The sequence below is a fragment of the Chrysochloris asiatica genome, unplaced genomic scaffold, assembly GCF_000296735.1.
Source record: "Chrysochloris asiatica unplaced genomic scaffold, ChrAsi1.0 scaffold00243, whole genome shotgun sequence".
Classification (NCBI taxonomy): domain Eukaryota; kingdom Metazoa; phylum Chordata; class Mammalia; order Afrosoricida; family Chrysochloridae; genus Chrysochloris; species Chrysochloris asiatica.
The window spans coordinates 2922966-2944171 of record NW_006408761.1 but is presented as its reverse complement, the minus strand read 5'-3'; the positions used below and the strand labels follow the sequence as shown (position 1 = coordinate 2944171).

Genomic DNA, 21206 nt, shown 5'->3' with positions numbered 1-21206 from the left:
TGTTTAATGTATCAAATCTATTCTTCACATAAACTCTTAATTTCAGAGGGGATATATTCATGGCAGTATTTTGGCTCTTGTGGACTCGTTTTCATTTTCTTCAGCTTCATTTGAATTTGCATATGAGCAATTGATGGTCTGTTTCACAGTCTGTCTCTGGCCTTGTTTTCACTGATGATATGGAGCTTTTCCTTCGTCTCTTCCGCAGATGTAGTTAATTTGATTTCTGTGTATTCCATCTCATGAGGTCTATGTGCATGATTGTCTCTTTGGTTTTATTCCTCCAAGAGCACAATTTAACTTAATTACATCTATAATGATCCTTTTGCCCAAATACAGTCACATTTATCAGTGCTACCAGTCACAGCTGTGCACTCCCAGGCTGAGCCCCTTCCACCCATCTGTCTGTGCTGTCCACCCTAGCAATTTCTCGAACAGATCATCTACTCTCAGCTTCAATATTGTTCCCTCTTTTTCACTCAAAAGAATGGGGAAGGAGCAGGAGAATACAGGTGGAGAGCAATTGAGGGTAAACTACGTCTACAAGTCTCACCTCCACACCCTCTCCTATAGCTCCTGCAAGCCCATGATTGGCTTTCTGGTACTCCTCTTTTTCCACTTCCCATACCCCCAAATGCTAGCTTTGAGCAGGCAGTACTTAACTTCCCACCCCCATCCCTTTGGTACCACCACACATTTGCCACAGCTGCCCATACAACCAGAGTAAGTCCCACACCCCCAGCTCTGTTGTTGCTGTTAAGTGCTGGCGAGTTGGTTCTGACTCAGTTACCCTGTATAGGGTTTCTAAGGAGCAGCTGTTGTGTTTGAACTGTTGACCTTGTGGTTCACAGTCCAGTGCTGATTCTGTAGTACCACACCAGGAGTCCCACAACTCCAAAACTCTAACAAAAAAGAAAGCAATTTAACCTAGCAGGATTCATTAGATAGGGCACACTCCCCTTATCTGAAGTGGATTGTGGGTGAGAGGACAATAAGGGAGACCACTCATAGATCCCAATCCTCACTAAGCTCCACCCAGTTCATCAGTTCCTGTGACTTTTAAAATAGTACTCTAGATTCAGCTGATTATACCCCATCCCCATGAAATACTTAAAAAATGTATTGTATGCCTGACTCATAGTGACCTTATATACAACAGAACAAAACACTACCTACTCCTGCACCATCCTCACAATTGTTACATTGTACCCATTGTTGAAGCCACTCTGTCACTCTTATTGAAGGTTTTCCTTGTTTTTTGCTAACTCTCTATTTTACTAAGCATGATGTCCTTCTCCTGGGATTGATCCCTTCTCATACTGTGTCCAAAGTGCTCAAGATACAATCTCGCCATTCTTGCATCTAAGCAGCATTCTGGGTGTACTTCTAAAACAAGTTTGTTTGTTCTTCTGGCTGTCCCTGGTATGTTGAACATTCTTTACCATTCAACATTTTTCACTACCAATACCTTAATTCAAAGACATCAGTTCTTCTTTGGCCTTCCTTATGCATATGAGGTGATTGACAATACCATGACTTGAATTAGGCACACCTTAGTACTCAAATTCTGACATTGTTGTTTAATAACAGTTTAAAGAGATTCTTTGTAGCAGATTTTGGGTAAAACCAAAAAAGAGAGCTCTGGTGGCACTGCAAAATAAGCAGCGGACTGTTAGCCACAAGGTCAGCAGTTCAAACCCACCAGCTACTCAGCATGAGAAAGATGAGACTGTTCCCGTAAGATGATGTATGTGTTCAACACAGTCAATCTTCATGGGAACACACAGCCTCCTTCTCCCACTTAGTGGTTGGTGGGTTTGAACTACCAACCTTGTAGTTTGCAGTTACTGCCAGAGCTCCTAGAGGTGAATGTTGTTGTTAACTGCCTTCAAGTCAATTCCAATTCTTAGGGACCTGGATAGGATTTCCAAGGAGTGGCTGATGGGTTTGAACTGCCAGCTTTAAACTATATGACCATGGACAAGTCTCATCACCTCTCTTAGTATCTATCTGTTTCCTTATTTTTAAATTGGGATGGTTGACTTTGAGAAGTCACAGAATCACCGTAAGACAGAAACAAGTTGGCATTTGTTATAAAGGAAGGTTTCTGCTAATGCGAGTTTTGAAGAAAAGTGATTTCTTGGCTACTGTTCCCAAGGGTATTGGTTGTGAACCCAAGTAAACTGAAATCATCAATGATTTCAGTGTTTTTACTTAGATTCATTGGTTATTACCATTTTGTCAAATTCTTTTATTCCTTCTTTCTCTAAAAACCTGACAATCTTCAAATGCCTCAGCAAATAGATATTGTTTTAGTTGTATAACTTCTGGTATGTGTGCATACAAGTAATAAAATATATTTGCTGATGCATTGAAGATTTTCTTATTTTTTTTTATAGAAAGAGGGAATAAAGCAAATGTGGCAAAGTGGTAATAACTGATGAATCTAAGTGAAAGCATTGAAATTATTCAAAATTTCACTTTACTTGGGCTCTGGTAGCGTAATGGTTACGAATCGGGCTGCTAACCTTAAGGTCAGCGGTTCGAAACTACCAGCTGCTCCGCGGGAGAAAGATGAGGCTTTCTACTCCCGTAAAGATTTACACCCTCGGAAACCCTGTACAGGGTCGCTATGGGTCAGAACCGACTCGACAGCACTTAACAACAATAACAACAACTTGGGTTCACAACACACATGTAAGCATTAGTCTGGTGTGACACTATAGGATAAGCACTCAACTGCAAGGTCGGAACCAACTTGAAAGCACGAACAGCAACAATTGTGTACAACATGAAGCATTGCCTTGAATTCTTTAGCATGCATTCCTAAGAATAAGGACGTTGTTTTATATATCCACAATACCAATTTTGTAGAAAGGAATCAAACTGGGTTACTATTTAATATCTAAAATGTCATGGTTGTCTACAAATGTCTTTTGTGTCTAGGACTTTTTTATGTTTGGTATGTTTGTGCTTTGTTATAATTTTATAGAGTCTAAACAAAGGTTATGGGTTTGGTTGTTGGATCTTGTTAGTTTCTGTTAAGCTTGAATAATCAGAATTCAGATTTAGGCAGCTCTTAAGACAAGGAAAATTGTTTAAGTGTACGTTTTTATTTCATCAGATCAGTAGTACATAATGTCAGTTTATTCCTTATTGATGATGTCCAAGTATAATTCAATCACTGGTCAAGGTGGTAACCACCAGTCCTCTCCCCATTGTAAAGATAACCTTTTTCCTTTTGTAATTGACAATCTGTTCCCACCTACCTTTCACCTTAATGGTTTTTAGATCCTTTGAAAATCCTAAGACTCAGTTACCACTATGTTGTTGTTGTTGTTAAGTGCCGTCGCGTCGGGTCCGACCCATAGCGACCCTGTACAGGGTTTCCGAGGGTGTTAATCTTTACGGGAGTAGAAGTAGCTGCAAAATCCTTTTGCTATATATACTCTCAGGCATTTTTCTCTAAAGAAGACTCTCTAAAGTCTCTTCTTTAAAGTGTCATTGTTGGTTCAGATCCATAACGAATAGGGTTTCCAAGGAACAGCTGGTGAGATTGAACCACCAACCTTGTGTTTCAAACTGACCTTGCGGTCTAGTGCTTTTCCCCCACAGTGCCTGCCACACCAGGACTCCTAAGTATTTTTAGGGATTCACTATTTATTATTTAATGTGTTAGTCATTACTTTTTTTTTCTCTTTAGGGCTTAACGTTATGCATATTCGACCAATGGGAAACTCTAAGCCAATTCCTGAGTTTTCTGACATGGCCTTTAAGCACTTCTTTCAGACACAGTGTTACAGAAACACTTTGTTTTTTGTCTCCCTAAGACTGATGATCAACTATCTTGCTAAGGGGGCATGCCTTCTTCCACTTGTTGTTAGTTTCTGTCATTAATTTTGACTCATAATGGTGTCATGTAATAGAGTAATACTGCCTCATAGTGTTTTCTGAGCTGTAATCCTTACAGAAGCCTTAACCAGAAATAAAGCACCAAAAACTGTGCACAGGAAAAAAAAAACCACTGTCATAAATTGAACACAAAAAGTGCTCACACAGAAAAAGAATGCACATAGAAAAAGTCTCTTGAAAAAGATTGGGTTCAGGTTAAGGTTTGGGATCGGGTTGTAGTTTATTACTTTCTAATATTGTTAAAATAGAGATTTTTTTCTACGTGCTTAGATTTGTTTGAACAGTTTCCTGTACACATTTTTCTTGTGCACATGACTGAGGATTTTTCTGTGCACATTTTCTTTTCATAGTACCTTTAGCATGTAAATTCATTAACATTAATTGCATTCACCACACCGTTACCAGTATTCATTTCCCAAAGTTTTCTTTATCACCCCAAACAAACAATAGCCCTTTAGCTGTAACTTCCTTTCTCTCCTCTCCCTAGCCCTTGTTGTTGTTGTTGTGAAGTGCTGATGAGTCGTTGCGACCCATAGTGACCCTGTATAAGGTTTCCGAGGAGCAGCTGGTGAGCTTGAACCACCAACCTTGCAGTTCAAATGGCTTTGCAGTCTGGTGCATTAACCCACAGCGCCACACCAGGACTCCATTCTCCCTAGCCCTTGTTGTTGTTGTTGTCAGGTGCCATCGAGTCGGAACCAACTCATAGCGACCCCATGCACAGCAGAACGAAACAATGTCCGATCCTGGGCCAACCTCACTACCGCTGCCACACTTGAGTCCATCAATCATGCCACCTGGCCGATCCATCTCATTGATGGTCTTCCTCTTTTTCTCTGACCCTCCATCTTACCCAGGTTTCCTATCTAATATCCTAGTCCCTCAAATCCAACACTTCCCAAATTGTATTAAGGAGTCTTGCTTAAAGAAATAGTAATAGATTCTATAACTGAGTAAGTTTGCCAAAGACTGTATCACATCCCTTTTGAAGGCAGGTAATTTTGAACTTTCTTTATACCTCCATAATACCTGGCTTTGTGTTATATGAATACTTCTTGATTGACTTAAATAAAAAGAATGTAAATAAGATTTTCTCCAGGTTCCACGAGAGACACATTATTTATTGGTATGCACTTGTAGACCTACCTTTATAAACAGGATTTATTTAATTTAAATTTGTAATTAACATTTAACCTGGCCTTTTGTACTTAACGTCACTTTTTTTTTTCTCCTAAGGTACATCTTATTCAGGTTATGAAGCAGCAGTGTATTCAGCTGCATCCTCCTACTATCAACAGCAACAGCAGCAACAGAAGCAGGCAGCAGCCGCAGCAGCTGCTGCTGCTGCAACAGCTGCCTGGACAGGGACCACTTTTACTAAAAAAACACCATTCCAGAATAAACAACTGAAACCAAAACAGCCTCCCAAACCACCCCAGATCCACTATTGTGATGTTTGTAAGATCAGCTGTGCTGGACCACAGGTAACTTATATTGTATATGTTACCGTGAATCTTCAGTGCTGATTTTGGTAGTTAACTCTATTCGATAATCTAAGTGTTGTGCTTCCAAAGGTGGTATATATTTTCTCTGCTGTGAGTTTTCAACTAAGACATAGATACTTACTATCATCATTTAAAAGCTATTTGTATTAAAAGCAAGAATTCGATTTAGAAAAAAACTCAAAATGATTATGAATGTGAATTAAGAATGAGGCAAATTGAGCTTTTATTTTTTTTTCCAGGAAGGATACTTTGCTCTTTGAGTAAAACATTAAAAGTTTGTATTCAAATTAATTAGGTTTTGGTGTGACAGTGCTTTTTTATTTGTTTGTTTGTTTGCATTTTTAAGCATCCGTAACTTGCTTTGTAAGGCTTTAATACAAAACTCATTAACATAGATGATGGCTTACTAGTTTTCTTAGCTCTTTTCCAAGGTGTTTTTGAAAGTATACTTACAAAATTTTAATGCTGACCTGGGACCATAGAGAGAAATGCATTTTACATACTTGTATTAAAGATGAGGGGATTTTACTTTATTTATTTATTTATTTTTTGGAGCATGAATAGTAGTAGAGTAATGTTTTTCTGGAATATAAGAAAGCTTTTAAGTTCTGTTGGTAATTTATAATCTTAAAGATTATTTTAATGAAACTGACTTGTATATGCTTTATATGAAGGGGAGTCAAATATTTATAGAAAAATTCCATTTCTTATTTGGATTTTCCTACGAACTTTTTAAAACTCCCTGGTAGAATGTTGCTTTACTTCTGAAATCCTCAGAACTTCGGGAACAAGAAAAGTAGTAGTCTTTTTTCAAATATTTCAATGAAGGAAGAATTCACAATCCTTATTTCTTTTTCTGATTTTATTTTCTTGATTGTTAAATCTTAGAATGTGTAATTTAAGTATGACTTGTTAATAAAAACTAAAGATCTCAACTTCTCACCCATATTTATTACTAATTACTTTTAAGAGCAATTTTAATAAGAAAATCTGGTAAGCCGTTTGACTGAAAAAGGCATATTATTTGTAAAGACCAAATTTTTACTCTGGTAGTTTCTTCCATTAAATTCATTTCTCACCCCTACCCCACCTATGTACATTCATTTTAATTGACTAAATTCATTTGGTCTACTTTTTTTAATTCTGAATTTTCAGGGTATTTTAAATTACTAGCATTCCTTGAGATGCACCAAATTAGAGAACATTCTAGTATGTTTAGCTAGTTACAAATCTTCCTCTCTCATTTTCAGTGTGATAAGAAGCTCTTTGTTGCAATTACATGGTGGTGTCGGGGTACAGGTTGGGAATGTTTTCAGGAACCCAGGGTAAACACGAAACGAAACAAGGATCTTAGTATTTGAATAGTGTATTAGACACTGATGACTGAGGAGATGGTGTGAGTAGCAAGTATAGACTAAAGAGATTTCTTGAATATATGTGTACCCCCCTGTGAAATATATGAGTCCTGGTGTGGTGCTGTGGGTTAATGTGTTGGACTGCAAGGTCAGTTTGAACCACAAGGTCGGTGATTCAAGCTCACCAGCTGCTCCTTGGAAAACCCTATACAGAGTCCTTATGGGTGGGAACCTATTGGATGGTGCTTAACAACAACAAAGTATAAAATAGGGCACTTGGGTGACAGATAAGCAATAGCATTGGAAATGAGTCCATATGCAGTTGAAAGGTGAGCTGTCTGGCCATGCATTAGAACAGGCCAAGAATTCTGCAAGTCAAAGGCAAGTGCCTTAAGGGCTTCATGAGCCTTGGTGGAAAACTTTATTGGGAATATCAGTCTAGTTTCTGTACGTATACATGATGAGGGAGTGTACATAGGTTTTGATTAGGGAGCCAAGTTTCTAGTCCTGGGAAACGCTGTACAGGGTCGCTGTGGGTCGAAACCGACTCAACAGCACTTAACAACAACAAAATCCTTAACCTCAGACAAGTCATGGACCTTAACTACTTTGCACTTTCGTTTTTCATTTCTGTAATCAGCACTTGTCCTTATATAAATGAACCTCAGACTACTTCATGGAGCCACTTCAGGCACTGCACATAATGAGAAGAAAAACCTTAGATCTTCTTCTTTTATTTGAGAAATTGAACAACTCTCCTTGCTGGTGAATTTTATTTGAAGAAAAAGTTCTTAACAACTAGAAAATCACTGTTTTAACTGAAATTCTATAACGAACATAACTGTTTTTGTGCTAGCTATACCCATATTAAAAGCTACAATTTGTTGTCTTAAAAAATAAAATACAAAAAAGAACCACTTTTGCCTCACTCAGAATAAATAAACCAAAACTTGCACCACAGTCCTGGTCAATCTCCTTTCATTTCAGTAACTCTGCTTTCTTCCGTCATCTACGTTTAGGACTATAATTCATAAAATTTCCCTGTTGTGTTGTATATTGCATGCTCTGTCACCCATGTCAGTATTTGCAATATTTTTCCTTGCAGTTATATAATACAACTTGGCTTCTGTGTATGAGACATAAAATGCATATTCAGGGTGGCATGGATTATTCTAATACGGCTTCTGTATGAAAGAGTTTTCTTCCTGTCATTCCTTTCTCATTTTAACCCTGTAACTAGTTTCTTTGCAGAATAGTCACTTTTTTTTGTTTTTTGTTTTTTTTGTTAGCATTCTCTATCCATAAGCAGTAAAAGATGAAATTCTTGAAAGTGGCTAACTTAAGGCTCTATAGAAAATATCAAATATAAATCAGTGTTACATAGATATGTTTATTCTTAGTAAACATGAAAGGAATTCCACATGCTCTGTTCAACTGCTTTTAGTTGTTTAGTGTTTATTTTTAAATGTGTATTAGAGATCTGAGAATTAAATACTTTGATGTTGAAAGAAAATTGGTGAAGCAGTTCTCCTTTTTGTTTGAAAACAGACTTATAAAGAACATTTAGAAGGACAGAAACATAAAAAGAAAGAAGCTGCATTGAAAGCCTCACAGAATACCAGCAGCAGCAACAATTCTACTCGTGGGACTCAAAATCAACTACGTTGTGAGCTCTGCGATGTGTCTTGTACAGGAGCAGATGCATATGCTGCCCACATTCGTGGTGCTAAGCATCAGAAAGTAGGTGGTTTGTTTCTCCCACACATCATTATGTCTTATTTCTTTTAAGTCTTTACAGTGTGGGTTTAGGTAAAGGTGTCATCATATTTTGAAAAATTTTGAGTGCATTATATATACAATATACAGAGGCATCGTTGTTACATAAAGAGAAACGTTTCTTGACATTGAACCTAGTTTACTTTTTCCACTGGTTGAAATTATCATCATGTGATTATTTTCCTTTTTTTATCATACTTAAATGTAGATGAGTGTGTCCAGCACAACAGTTGCACCTGGAGCAACAGAGGAAGGAGAGTCAGTATAGGAGGAGGATATGGCATGTGTGGCTAATAGCTTCCTTGAATAACTGCCTCTTTGCCATGAGAACAGAAGAGCCGGCTACCATTGCTAAGCATTTTGATCATAGATACTATAGAAAAATTCTCATCAAAGGGTTAAAATGCAGAACAGATTGCAAAGTTCATGGATTCCAAACTTTCTGGAGCCATGGAGGCTAAATGAACCACTGAAACTTTTTCCCTGACTTGAAGATGATCTTTAAACTTTAAACTGAGAGAACTTGTCTGAGCCATTTACTGATCACAGAGACGTGTTTTATTTGTAGAAACCCATTCTCTTATGAACTAGAGCCTTATTAGAAAACTTTGAAACTTACTCTAATCAGTGTCATGGAATTGTACATGTAGAAACTTTTTGTGTTTTTGGTATGTATATAACAACAACAAAGTACTTTAAAAACATTTTTAATGTATATGAAAATGCTTGTGGCCAAGTCATTTCATCTTTCTCTGCTTTAATTTCCTCTCACCTGGTGGAAGATGGAATATCTATGTCTATTTCACAAATATATTGTGAAAATAATGAGTTTTGTGTATAAAAATATTTTAATGAAAAAAATTAAATTTATACTATGGATTTTCTGACAAGTAAATGTGCTTTTATTTTGTAGGTGGTTAAATTACACACAAAACTTGGCAAACCCATTCCTTCGACGGAACCAAACGTTGTTAGTCAAGCTACTTCTTCAACAGCTGTATCTGCTTCAAAGCCAACTGCCTCTACTTCAAGCATTGCAGCAAACAATTGTACTGTGAATACTTCGTCAATTGCAACTTCATCAGTGAAAGGTCTAACAACTACAGGGAACTCGTCTCTTAACATCACAACCAACACTAAAGTGTCAGCACTGCCTACAAATATGGCTGCCAAGAAAACATCTACACCCAAAATAAACTTTGTTGGCAAGTACTAGAGATTCTCTGTATTCCTCCTAACTCCATCAAAGTGTTAATACTTCCTCCATGCCAGGATTAGCCCTTCAGTTTGTTTTTGTACTGTCTCCTTCTCTCTCCAGGATTTTATTCCATCTCATAGCTATTCTGATTTTTTTTCCCCCCTTGAAATTTTTATCTGTCCACTATTGATTTCTTCTCTTCAGCCATACCTATATCTTCCTTATTCTTACACATCACGCCATACCTCAAGACACAGATCTTTTCCTTTTCTTATAATCTGCTCACACTACTAATCTAGCTCTTTATTTCTCTACTCCTTCTTATCCTCAGTCTGCTATAGTGTTTCCACTCTTTTCTAACTGCTGTCAGAATCACCAAAGACCTCCTTGCCAAATCTAGTGGCTGGTTGTCAGTTTCATCCTTTTGACCTCTAGCATTTGACACAGTTGACTGCTGTACCCTTAAAGCTTCAGCTAGTCCTTTGTTTTTTAGGTATCTATACACTCTTTTCTCACTCCACTTACCCAGTATGCATGGCAGTCGCATCCATTCCCAAGTGTGTAATGACTCTTAAGTGTTTTGTGCAAATTTAAACCTCTACCTGAGTTCCGAGCTCTGGGTAGCAGCAGGTGCCCTCACTTTCCCACAGCAACCAACACATTGTTACCATAAAATCATCATTAAACAGTCTTAATGAATTTGCTGCTTTTTTTATTGATAATTTCATCTTATTTATGGCTTCATCCAGTTGTTTTGCACTACTTTATTTTAAAAAATATGTATAAGTCTCTTTTCTCTCAATATATATCTAAGTTGTGTTAGTCTATCTACTTAACAGTTGTCAGTGGAAGTCTCCTTGTATATAGAATAAAGTTTATGTTTCTTCATTATGTTATACAAGGTCCTTCATAATCTGACTGCTGTCCTCTCACTCACTTACCAAATAGTAATTTGTACTGAGTTACTGACTTCCTTTTGCTTACCATGTTGTTGTTACTTGTCGTGGAGTCCGTTCCGACTCATAGCGACCCTGTACAGGGTTTCTGAGGCTGTAAATCTTTATGGGAGCAAAAAGCATCATCTTTTTCTGGCGGAGCAGCTGGTAGATTCGAACTGCTGGCTGTGAGTTTAGCAGCCCAATTTGTAACCACTACGTTACCAGAGCTCCTTGTTTACCATAGTCCTTTTTAACTCCCTGTTGTGCTTTTTTTGTTCATGATTTTCTTTCTGTACATGATAATTCCTAGTGTGGCAATGTTAAGATAAACCCTGAAATGCTAACCATAAGGTCAACAGTTCATACCCACCAGCAACTTCTTGAAAACCCTATGCAGGGTCACTACCAGTTCAAATCGACTTGACGGCACTTTACAACAGTTTTTTCTGTTTAGAATGTCATTCTCTTCCTTCTGCTTGACCAATTAATACTCATTTTCCTTTTGAAAGCCCAGCTGAAGTTGACACATCTTTTGTGAAGCCTTTTCTAGTTTGATCCAGTTAAAGTATAGTAGTTTCTTTATATTCTCACAATACTGAGTTCATACTTATGACAGTAGTTATTACATTATATTACAGTTATTCATATCTTTGCCTATACATGAGTGTCTCAAAGGCAACTTATTATCAGAACCAAGGTCAGCGCCCAAAATGTAGTAGATTCTGAACCGAAAGTTGACTATCAATACAGTATTCTCTTATAGATATTTGTCAAGTGCTTTTGAGTCAGTTCTGACTCAATGACCCTCTCTTGAGGATTTCTAAGAAGTGGCAAGCTGGTGAGTTTGAACCGCCAACCTGTGATTAGCAGTTCGGTGATGATCTTACAGTGCCATACCAGAAAAGCTACTAAATGTTAAGTATCTTCAAAGATTAAGTGAAAACTATGATTTCTAGTTAAACTTTTTCTGACTTGTGAATTAACTGAAAGTTTACAGAACAGATCCTCAGTTTTACATACAACAAATCATACACTTCATTTCATCTCAATGATCGCTATCCCCTCAGTGTGACATAGTTACCCACTTCCTTCCTGTGGTTCTTGTTTCTATACCTCTTTTCCTTCCCCAAACCTTCTGAATTGACCTCACATGGTTGACCATTTTGATGGTGTACATACTTATCACTACCAACTGCTCTGAAAGGGAGGGGTCACATTAGAAGCTTCTCAGTAGCGTGGAAGAAAATGTGCAGCAAAACTCAAAATCATAAAAGAACCAGCTTTACTGGTTAGATACAAACTGGTAGAATGCTAAAACTGTGGCCCTTGGTCACTCTTCAGATCTAGAATTGAATTCACCACTGTGGCCTATGGCTCAGTCTTCACCCAAGTAATAAATAGATAGGTATATAGAGTGGACAACAATTCTAGTTACTTTGCACTTATTTGGTTTGTAAGGTTCTTCATATTCTCTCTAGAACAACAAAGAAAGCCTTCTGTAAATTCTTTTTGTATATGTTTTAAGTCTAATTTCAGTAAGCAATAAGTTGAAGGAAAATAAGCAGCAACAAAACCTGAGTTTGTTCCATTTGCACTTAATGGAAAACTAGATTTTTATTTGAACATTTTCGATGAAAGCTAGTCATTGTATTTAATCTTTTTTTTTTTTTTTTTAAAGAAAAAAATGTTATTGGTTTGATTAGGCAAGAAACTAGGGTGTGAATATGAATTTGATTATGTCCCAACCCTTTCAAGTGCTTGCTGTTCAGTGTAAGGAATTTGATATTAGGTGCTTGAAATCCAAGGTGAGGTAGTAGGTGGGGAGAGTTTGGGTGTTGGGAAAGTGAAAAAATTAGGAAAAAATCCAAATGGTTTATATGTTCCTTCCAAAATTCTGATCTATTTTATGTGGAGCGGGAATTTTGCATGTTGGTAAGAAAGATAAGAACTTCATGTGAAGTTTTGGTTGTACTAAATTTATAATTTATCCAAATATAATTCAAAATTGTTGCAATTACTTTTATGCTTTTTCTAGGTGGTAATAAGCTTCAGTCCACCGGAAATAAGACAGAAGACTTAAAAGGAACCGAATGTGTTAAAAATTCTCCTGTCACTTCTGCTGTGCAGATGTCAGAAGTAAAACCAGATACCGTATCAGAACCAGTCACACCTGCATCTCTGGCTGCTTTGCAGAGTGATGTGCAGCCTGTGGGCCACGACTATGTGGAGGAGGTATTGCGAATACCACTGCTGTGAGATTGTGGAAAGGGAGGAAGGGCGCCACTTTGTCTGTTTGCAGACATGCCTGACATATAATTAAATTCTACCCTTATATTTTAGATTACTAGGAAATGATACAAAAGAGAATTTTGTTAAGACTAAAACCTATACTCTTAAAACTCACTGTGATAACACGATAAGTATTTAGCTGGTAATAGCATAACTGGCAGTTCAAACCCTGCTCCACAGGAGAAAGATGGGACTGTCTGCTCCTACACAAATTTGTCCTCGCAGAACCTCCATGAAGCAGTTTTGCCTTGTCCTACAGGGTCACGGTGAGCCAGAATTGACTTGATGGCAGTGGATTTTAATTGACATCATAATTTTTTGATGACTTATATCCCTTTTCCTGCTGTCATTGAGGTATAGAATAACTTTCATTTCTTTGATAGGCAGTCTTATAATGTCCTTTAAACTATTCTGAATACAAAATCACGTTCTGAGTAACAAAAATGGTTCTTTCTTAACAATCATGTGTTGTTAATAGAAACTCTAGCAACAGTCTTAGAACATTATTATTCCAGTAAGTTTTGATCAATATTTTTCTTCCTTTAGCCTTTTCCTTTTGAGGAAACATTACACATTAATGTTTCAGATGTTAGTGGCATCACTCATGTTATTCTCACTCTTAATTGTTCATAACTTTTCTGTAAGGGCTTATGATTTAAATCTTTGAATGTAACATTTCTACTCTGATTCTTTAAAAAAAATTTTTATTTTCCCCATTTCAGGTACGAAATGATGAAGGCAAAGTAATTCGGTTCCATTGTAAATTATGCGAGTGCAGCTTTAATGATCCTAATGCTAAAGAAATGCATTTAAAAGGACGACGACACAGACTACAGTATAAAGTTAGTAAGGTTTCAACTATTCTGCCTTTTTCACAACTTAGAGCATTCTAGATGTTGAAAGCATCTAAATAAAATGCACCAGTCTGCCAAATCCCATTCTAAGATTTACATGTCATATTGGTTATATTAATTTATCAGCCTTGGTTTTTATTAGTTTTTAAGAGTCCTGGTATGGCGCTGTAGGATAAGCACTGGACCTCAAGGTCAGTTTGAACTTTAAGGTTGGCAGTTCAAACCCACCAGCCACTCCTCAGAAACCCTATTTGGGGGTCTTTCTGAATTGGAACTGACTCGACAGCACTTAAAAACAGCAGGAAATATTCTTACTATTTTTAGTATCTATGGCAAAATTAACTTTAAATTAAAACTAAAATTGCTTCCATCAAGAAACCATGAAAAAGTAGTTGCCTGACAGGGTGTTTGAAAGAAGTATCAGGTCTCCACTTCTTATCTTGGTAGAATTCCCACAGAAATGATTTTTTAGATGAATTGGTATGCTGGAAAATCCCTTCATTTATCTTACCTTATAAGTTCTTCATTGAAAACACTTTCAAGTGTTAAGTATATACATGGGGGCTTCATAAAATTCAGGGAAAGATGGAATTAAAAGATACTGAAATTTTTTTAATGAGCTTTTTGAAGCCCCCTTGAATTTGTAAACTTAGGCTTAAAAAAAACCTTTTTCTTTTTTTTAATGATTTAAAAGTTTTTCTGACTGGTGTGAAAGCTTGCTGAGTAATTTGGCTATCCATTAGAGTAGCCACAGTGTAAAGGTTCTTCCTTTGTTTACTGTTTCTATTTGTTCTTTCCAGTCCTTTCATTCAACAAATCATATACTTTGCTTCATTATTCATTACATGGTTGCAGATCCCTTCCATGTACCAACAGCATTTGCCTCTTTCACTTGTAACTATTGCATACTTCTCTGTGTCTCCTGCTGCCTTCATCTCTTTCCTCTGCCTTGTCACCATATTAACATGTGTCTACCCTTTAGCCCAGGAATAGTTTTCTCTCCTTCCTCCTGTAACTATCACCGATTGTTTCTTTTATCAAGAAAACTTTTAACTTTCTGCAACATTGGTCTTATACACAGTTTATCCCTTTGTGACTAATTTTACTCAGCATAATATCCTTCAGGTTCAGTCACGTGAGGCATTTCAGATTCATACGTATTTTTAATGTTTTGTAGTATCCCACTGTATGTATGTACCAATGTTTGTTTAATCATTCTGTTGATGGATGTTTAGGCTGTGTCATACAAGATACGTTTCTTGTAGACAGCATATTGAAGGGTATTCTTTTTTTTTTTAACCTGTTCTGCTCTTTTCTGTCTTTTGACGGGTACATTTAATCCATATAGATCCATGTAATTAATAATAGGTATGAATTGATTATCATTTTCCTGTGGGTTTCGTTGTGTGTGTTATGCTGCTGGATTCTTTGTATAGGTTTCTAGGCTAAGTTGATTTTGTTTGTGGGTTTTCTTTTCATGTTCACTTTTATTGTGTTAATGTGTACTAAATCTTTTCTGAGATCCCTTTTTAAAATGTTTTAATATACAGGAGTATTATTTTTCTTTGAGGTTATCCTGTAGTGTACTATTTTTTTTCCTCCTCAAAACAGTCTGTTGTATCTTGAAATCTACCTGCTCACCTTGAACCTATTGAAAACCCCATATAGGGTATTTATGGGTCAGAACCTACTTGATGGTACTTAACAACAACAAATATCTAGGTTCATTTCTGGGTGGTGTTCTCATGTATAATCATCTCAGTTTGTTGTCTGTTTTTGGTTCTCAGTCCAACGAGTAACCTATCACATTTTTTGTAAAGTTAGTCTGTTATTAATTTCTTTAATTTATGTTTATCAGGAAATTCACCCAGTTTCACCATCATATTTGACAGATAACTTTGCTGGGCATAAGATTCTTGGCAATTTTTTTCCAGAGTTTTGTATGTGTCATCCCATTTGCCTTCTTGCCTTTGTGGCTTCTGCTTAGAAATCAGAAGTTTTTCTTATTGGTTCCCTGTTATAGGTTTTTTCCTGAGCTTTTTTCATGCTTCTTTCCTTATCTTTGGTTTTGGAAAGTTTGATTATCATATGTCTTGGTGATTTCTATTGAGATTTATCTCTATCCTGTTTGGGGTTCATTCCGCTTCTTTTATGCTTATTTTCTCATCTTCTATGATGTTAGGAAATTGTCTTGTAACAACTCAATAATTTTCTTTGTTCTTGTCTCTTCCTGTTCGGAATTCTGATCACCTCTAAGTTGTTCCTCTTCATGGTGTTCATATTTTTTTCTGATTGTTCTTCTAACATACTAGTATTGAGAGATTTATCTTCAGGTTCAAAAATTGGGGGTCCCATTGCTTAGTATAGCCCTTTGCCATTTAATATGTTGTACTTTTTTAGGATCTTAGTGTTAATCTTTGGGTTTCTAATTGCACATTTTGTATTGTTTCAAAATTTGTGTTTATTTTGTCTATTCTTGTAGTGGTTTTATTTTGTTCTCCTTGCTTTCCTCAATCTTTCTATCGATCCTTTGACGTTACTTAATTAGCCTTCTTTGGAATTTTTCTTTTTCAGAAACGTTTTCTACCTCTGCATCTTAGTCATTTTTTGAACCATTCTCTTGTTGCTTTTTCATGTGAGCTAAAATTATCTGTTGTCTCCAGGACATGGTTGTTGTGTTTATAAAAATAAACAGTGCAGTTGATGGACCCAGAGGGGATAAATCTCTGGTGGGCTCTTGCAATTCAAGGAGCTCACAACATGACTGTGGAAAGAATGTGGCAGCAGAGTTCCTGGCCCTACATGGAGTTCCTGCTGGCTTTGGTGTTATCTCAATCCAAAAATAGTTCATGGGGACCCTTGATGGAGCTGATTTCAGTGTCTGTTAAGGATCACAGGGAAGCTGGGGGCAGGGTGACTGATTAAGTGCTAGTCTGGTGGTTCTATGGGTTTTGTAGGTCTGGAGCCGAGCCCACCTGAATCTAGGCATCAAAACAGCACAGCTGACCCACAACTCACACTGGTGTGGCTCCCAACCACTTACCTCTGAACTCTCAGCATGAACTAACCATACCTCTAGTCACCAAGTAAACCTGGGGAAACAAGAAACCGTACCTTTCCCGTTGCCTGCATGAATCTGTTCTTCCAGGCCTCCCTCCATTGCCAAAACTGCTCACAAAATGGTGGAGCTGCATCTGGCCAGCTGTTCACCAGTTAGTCTTCCTCTCTTACCCTCTTTGTTCAACCTCTCTAACCTTTCTTCTGAAGTTCAGGATGCCAGATTTTTCATATGTGTCTTTTTATTTGGTCTCTCATATCTTTGTTGTAGAGGGTCTGTGTAGTGCATCTGCCTAGTCCAACATCTTGCCAAAAGTCTCCACTGAATTTGAGTTTTGTTCACATTTTTCTCCCACTCTATCCAGGACCATCTATTGTAATCCCTCTCAGATTGGTGAACTGTGGTAGCCAGATGCCATCTATTCTGGTCTCAAGGTCATGAAAGCATCTTTGATTTTCTTTACTCTTTTGCTGGATGGGAAGATGGGTCTCTGGATGGGGAGAGACCGTAGTACTTGTTGCGCTTTATTAGTTGGTCACTCTCAAGGTTTTAATTAAGGCCCCATTCACACAGCTCACCAAATTAGGAGGGTAGGACACTTGTCTCTTTGTAGACTGTGTTATGCCAATTGACCTTGATATTCCCTGTGACTCTTATCCTGAATCTCCTAACTTTCCTGACTCATTCCCTCAAGATGTTTGGTTATGGCTAAAAAGTTTACACCTTTGTTTCCTTTTTGTTCTAATATAAACAGTGATTTATTTATAACAAAAAGTATTTTTATTCTAAATCCTCAGATTTAGCTTAATGATAGTGACTATAATAGGAAATTTGCAACTAAGCTTTTATTGTGAAAGAATATGTGGGAAAGTATTATCAAAAATAATAGATTGAAAAAATAATAATAATAATTGTTGGGGTTGATAGTTTTTTTAAATGTCTTATCTGTATTAACAGAAAAAAGTAAACCCAGACTTGCAAGTAGAAGTAAAGCCCAGTATTCGAGCAAGAAAGATTCAAGAAGAGAAAATGAGGAAGCAAATGCAGAAGGAGGAGTATTGGCGAAGACGAGAAGAGGAGGAACGCTGGAGAATGGAAATGAGGTAATAGCTTTAATTTATAATAGCATAATAATTGCTTCAAAACCAGAAAGCCAAACCTACTGCCAATGAGTAGATTTCAGTTCATTGTGAACCCTGTGTGATAGAGTCGAGCTCTACTCTCTAGCCTTTCTAAGGCTATCTTAATGGTCTCATCTTTCTCCCACTGAGTGGCTGCTAGGGTTGAACTGTTTACCTTAAATTCAGAAGCCCAATGCTTAACTCATTGTTTATTTAAATTACTGAACTCATTGTAATTTAAATGTTTAAATTACTCTGAGTATGTGGTTTCCTATTCAAACCAATGTGGATTTATTTAATGTACTTTTAATTTTCATTTTTCAGGAACATCCCAGTTCTCTGAAAAATACATTAAAATTAAATTATTGACTATTCTTGTGTTTGATGGTGGCTTTGACACTAGGATGATGTGAAAAGTGCTATCATGATTGTTACATTTTTAAAGTACTTAGATATTTTAAGTTAATAAATGCTTCAAGCACAGTGGAGCATATGGCTATTGAGCTAACTTACCCTGAATGTAAGATTTGATAGATGGTTAATCTGTGTGTAGGCTTTTTTGTTTGTTTGTTTTTTAAGAAGAAACTTATAATTTAGAAATTTCATAAGCTGCTGTGAAGGAGATGAAAAACATGTTCTATAAAATATAAATCTTAAGTTTTATTGGAATTGTACCACTCCAGTGTTGTATCGTTTTGTGTGTGCTCATAGAACTATGCATCATCACCATGACCAATTTTAAAACATTTATATCACTCTGGTGGAAACTCTGAACATACTGCTATACATACCCCATTTCCCCTCCAGCCCCTCCCGTTAGCACCATGGAGTCGGTTCTTACTCTTAATGACCCTGTAAAGATATCTGAGGAGCAGCTGAGTTTTAACTGTTGACCTTGCAGTTACCAGTACAGTGCCTATCCTCCTGCACCACACCAGAGCTTCTTTCTGGACATTGATTTAAATGGGATCATATAACATGTGGGGGGGGGTTTGTCTGCTGGCATTCACCTAGCATAATATTTTCAAGGTTCACCCATGTTTATATGTATGAATGCTTCATTTTTTTTTGCATTTGAATAGCATTCCATTGTACAAAGTGCATTTTGTTTTCTATGATAAGTTAACTGATAAGTTAGACATTTGGGTTGTTTCATTTTTTTTAGTGCTGTTATGAATATTTGTGTACAAGTGTTCTAATATTTTTTAAAATATAAACTTTTACAACCTGTTTTTATCATTTACATATATATTTAACTTTTTGAAATTCAGTTTGAATTATTTAATCTTTTCTATGTGGCAACATGGTGCAGATGTAAAATTTTCTTTGTAACAGATCCCATGTTTAGGTGGTATAAAATAATTCACTATTATAACTATAATCACTAGCCTTGAGTTTATGTTAGTATATAAATAATGATTCCAAAAAAACAAACCCATTGCCATGGAGTTGATTTTGATCCAGATGTAGGAGCTCTGGTAGCGTAGTGGTTACGAATCAGGCTACGAACCATAAGGTCAGCAGTTCGAAACTACCAGCTGTTCCACAGGAGAAAAATGAGGCTATCTGCTCCTGTAAAGATTTACAGCCTCGGAAACCCTGTACAGGGTCGCTATGGGTCAGAATTGACTTGACGGCACTTAACAACAACAACAACAATAGGGTTTCCAAGACCATGAATCTTCACAGGAGCAGACAGCCTTATCTGTCTCCCACACATAATGCCTAACCCGCAGCACCTCTGTGTGTTTTGTCTGCCATCCAGTAGATTCTGACTCTGCAAGAAAGAAGCTAGTGGGTTTCAGTTGCCAACCCTGCAGTTAACAGTACAGGGCTCACAGCACTTGTTACATGCCGTCGAGTAAGTTCTGACTAAGAGCGACTGTGTTTAGAGTTTCTGGGGAGCGAGCGGCTGGTGGATTTGCACTGCCAACTTGAGGTTCAAACCATCCTTACAGTCTAGTGCCATCAAGTTGATTCTGATGCTTAACGAACCTGTATAGATAGTTAACCCTTTATTGTGTTTTATCTTTTAAAAACTTTAGCTGTCATTTATACATCTGTTTTTGCTTTTATGCATTATCTGTCAGCTCAGTTTTTTATGAAGTTTCCTCCTTTTTTATTGCATTGGAAGTTCTTCACTATATGTAGATGACATAGTTTATTTTCTGTGTCGCTGATATATTAATATTGTGCATCCAGTCTGTACTAGCTGCTGTATAACTGTTGTTGTGAAGTGCCGTTGAGTCAATTCCGACCCCTAGCGGCCCTGTATAGGGTTTCCAAGGAACAGCTAGTGAGCTTGAACAACCAACCTTGTAGTTCAAATGGCTTTACAGTCTGGCGCATTAATCCACAGCACCACACAGGACTCTTGCTGCTATATTAGACCCTTAGTATTCATTGGCAAACAGTGAATAAAGATCCCTGGCCTGATTTAACTTACTCATCTTTAGCAGTAACAATGAGCTATTCAAAACTATTGTTATCAGAATTTGCCTTTAGACTCCTGACTTCCCTTAAGAGTATTTGGTATCCTAGTTTGAAGTTTATAGTGCAGACAAAACTGAGAGGAGAGAGATTGTGGGGGAAAAAAAGAATCTGAAAGTGATGACCATTACACAGTCCCAGTTCAACCAATGAGTGTGTTGTAGTTTGCATCTGTAGTATTATTTGATCTGAACCTACATATAAAGATAGATAGTGCTATTTCACAAAACTCAAGATGAGTTTGGCAGTGCTGCCTGTGTTTCCTTAAGGCAGCAGTAGCAAGAACTGAGCAACAGCTGTCTGCTTTAGCCAAGACGTGTGTTCTTTACCACAGTCTTTGCCAACAATGGGATTGCTTATTGGTTGTCACTTAACACTCTGCCTGCAGTTTTTTGACTTGTAGTAGGAAGATGTTTTTGTATAATACATTTGGAAATGAAATCCGTTTCAAATGTATTATACATACAATGCAAAAGATCCCCTCTGAGGTGGCCAGAGACGGGTAAGGATCACATGGAACCTCGGCTACTTAAGACAGAGCCATTGCCATGCTGCAATGAGTTTCAATGACTGGTAAGACAGAGGAATTCGCACTGACCGCCTAAGACAGGCAGTGTCCCTTAAACGATCAATAAATAAGGAGGATTCAGATGCAGACAGTGCAGACCCGGTCAGGAGGCCAAGCCCCTGTGGGCCCAAGCGTTGTTGAC

General features: G+C 37.2%; 1 protein-coding gene across 2 annotated transcripts in view; it reads left to right on the top strand.

Annotated features, from left to right (window-relative positions):
* The window catches only part of ZFR (zinc finger RNA binding protein), a 114084-nt gene that overhangs the window by 50561 nt on the left and 42317 nt on the right, over positions 1-21206 (top strand). For both annotated transcript variants that reach the window (XM_006873503.1, XM_006873504.1), the window contains exons 6-11: positions 5149-5396; positions 8321-8512; positions 9462-9753; positions 12720-12916; positions 13696-13815; positions 17843-17988. In XM_006873503.1, the coding sequence (XP_006873565.1) occupies positions 5149-5396; positions 8321-8512; positions 9462-9753; positions 12720-12916; positions 13696-13815; positions 17843-17988 (1195 nt within the window). The remainder of the gene's footprint in view (positions 1-5148; positions 5397-8320; positions 8513-9461; positions 9754-12719; positions 12917-13695; positions 13816-17842; positions 17989-21206) is intronic.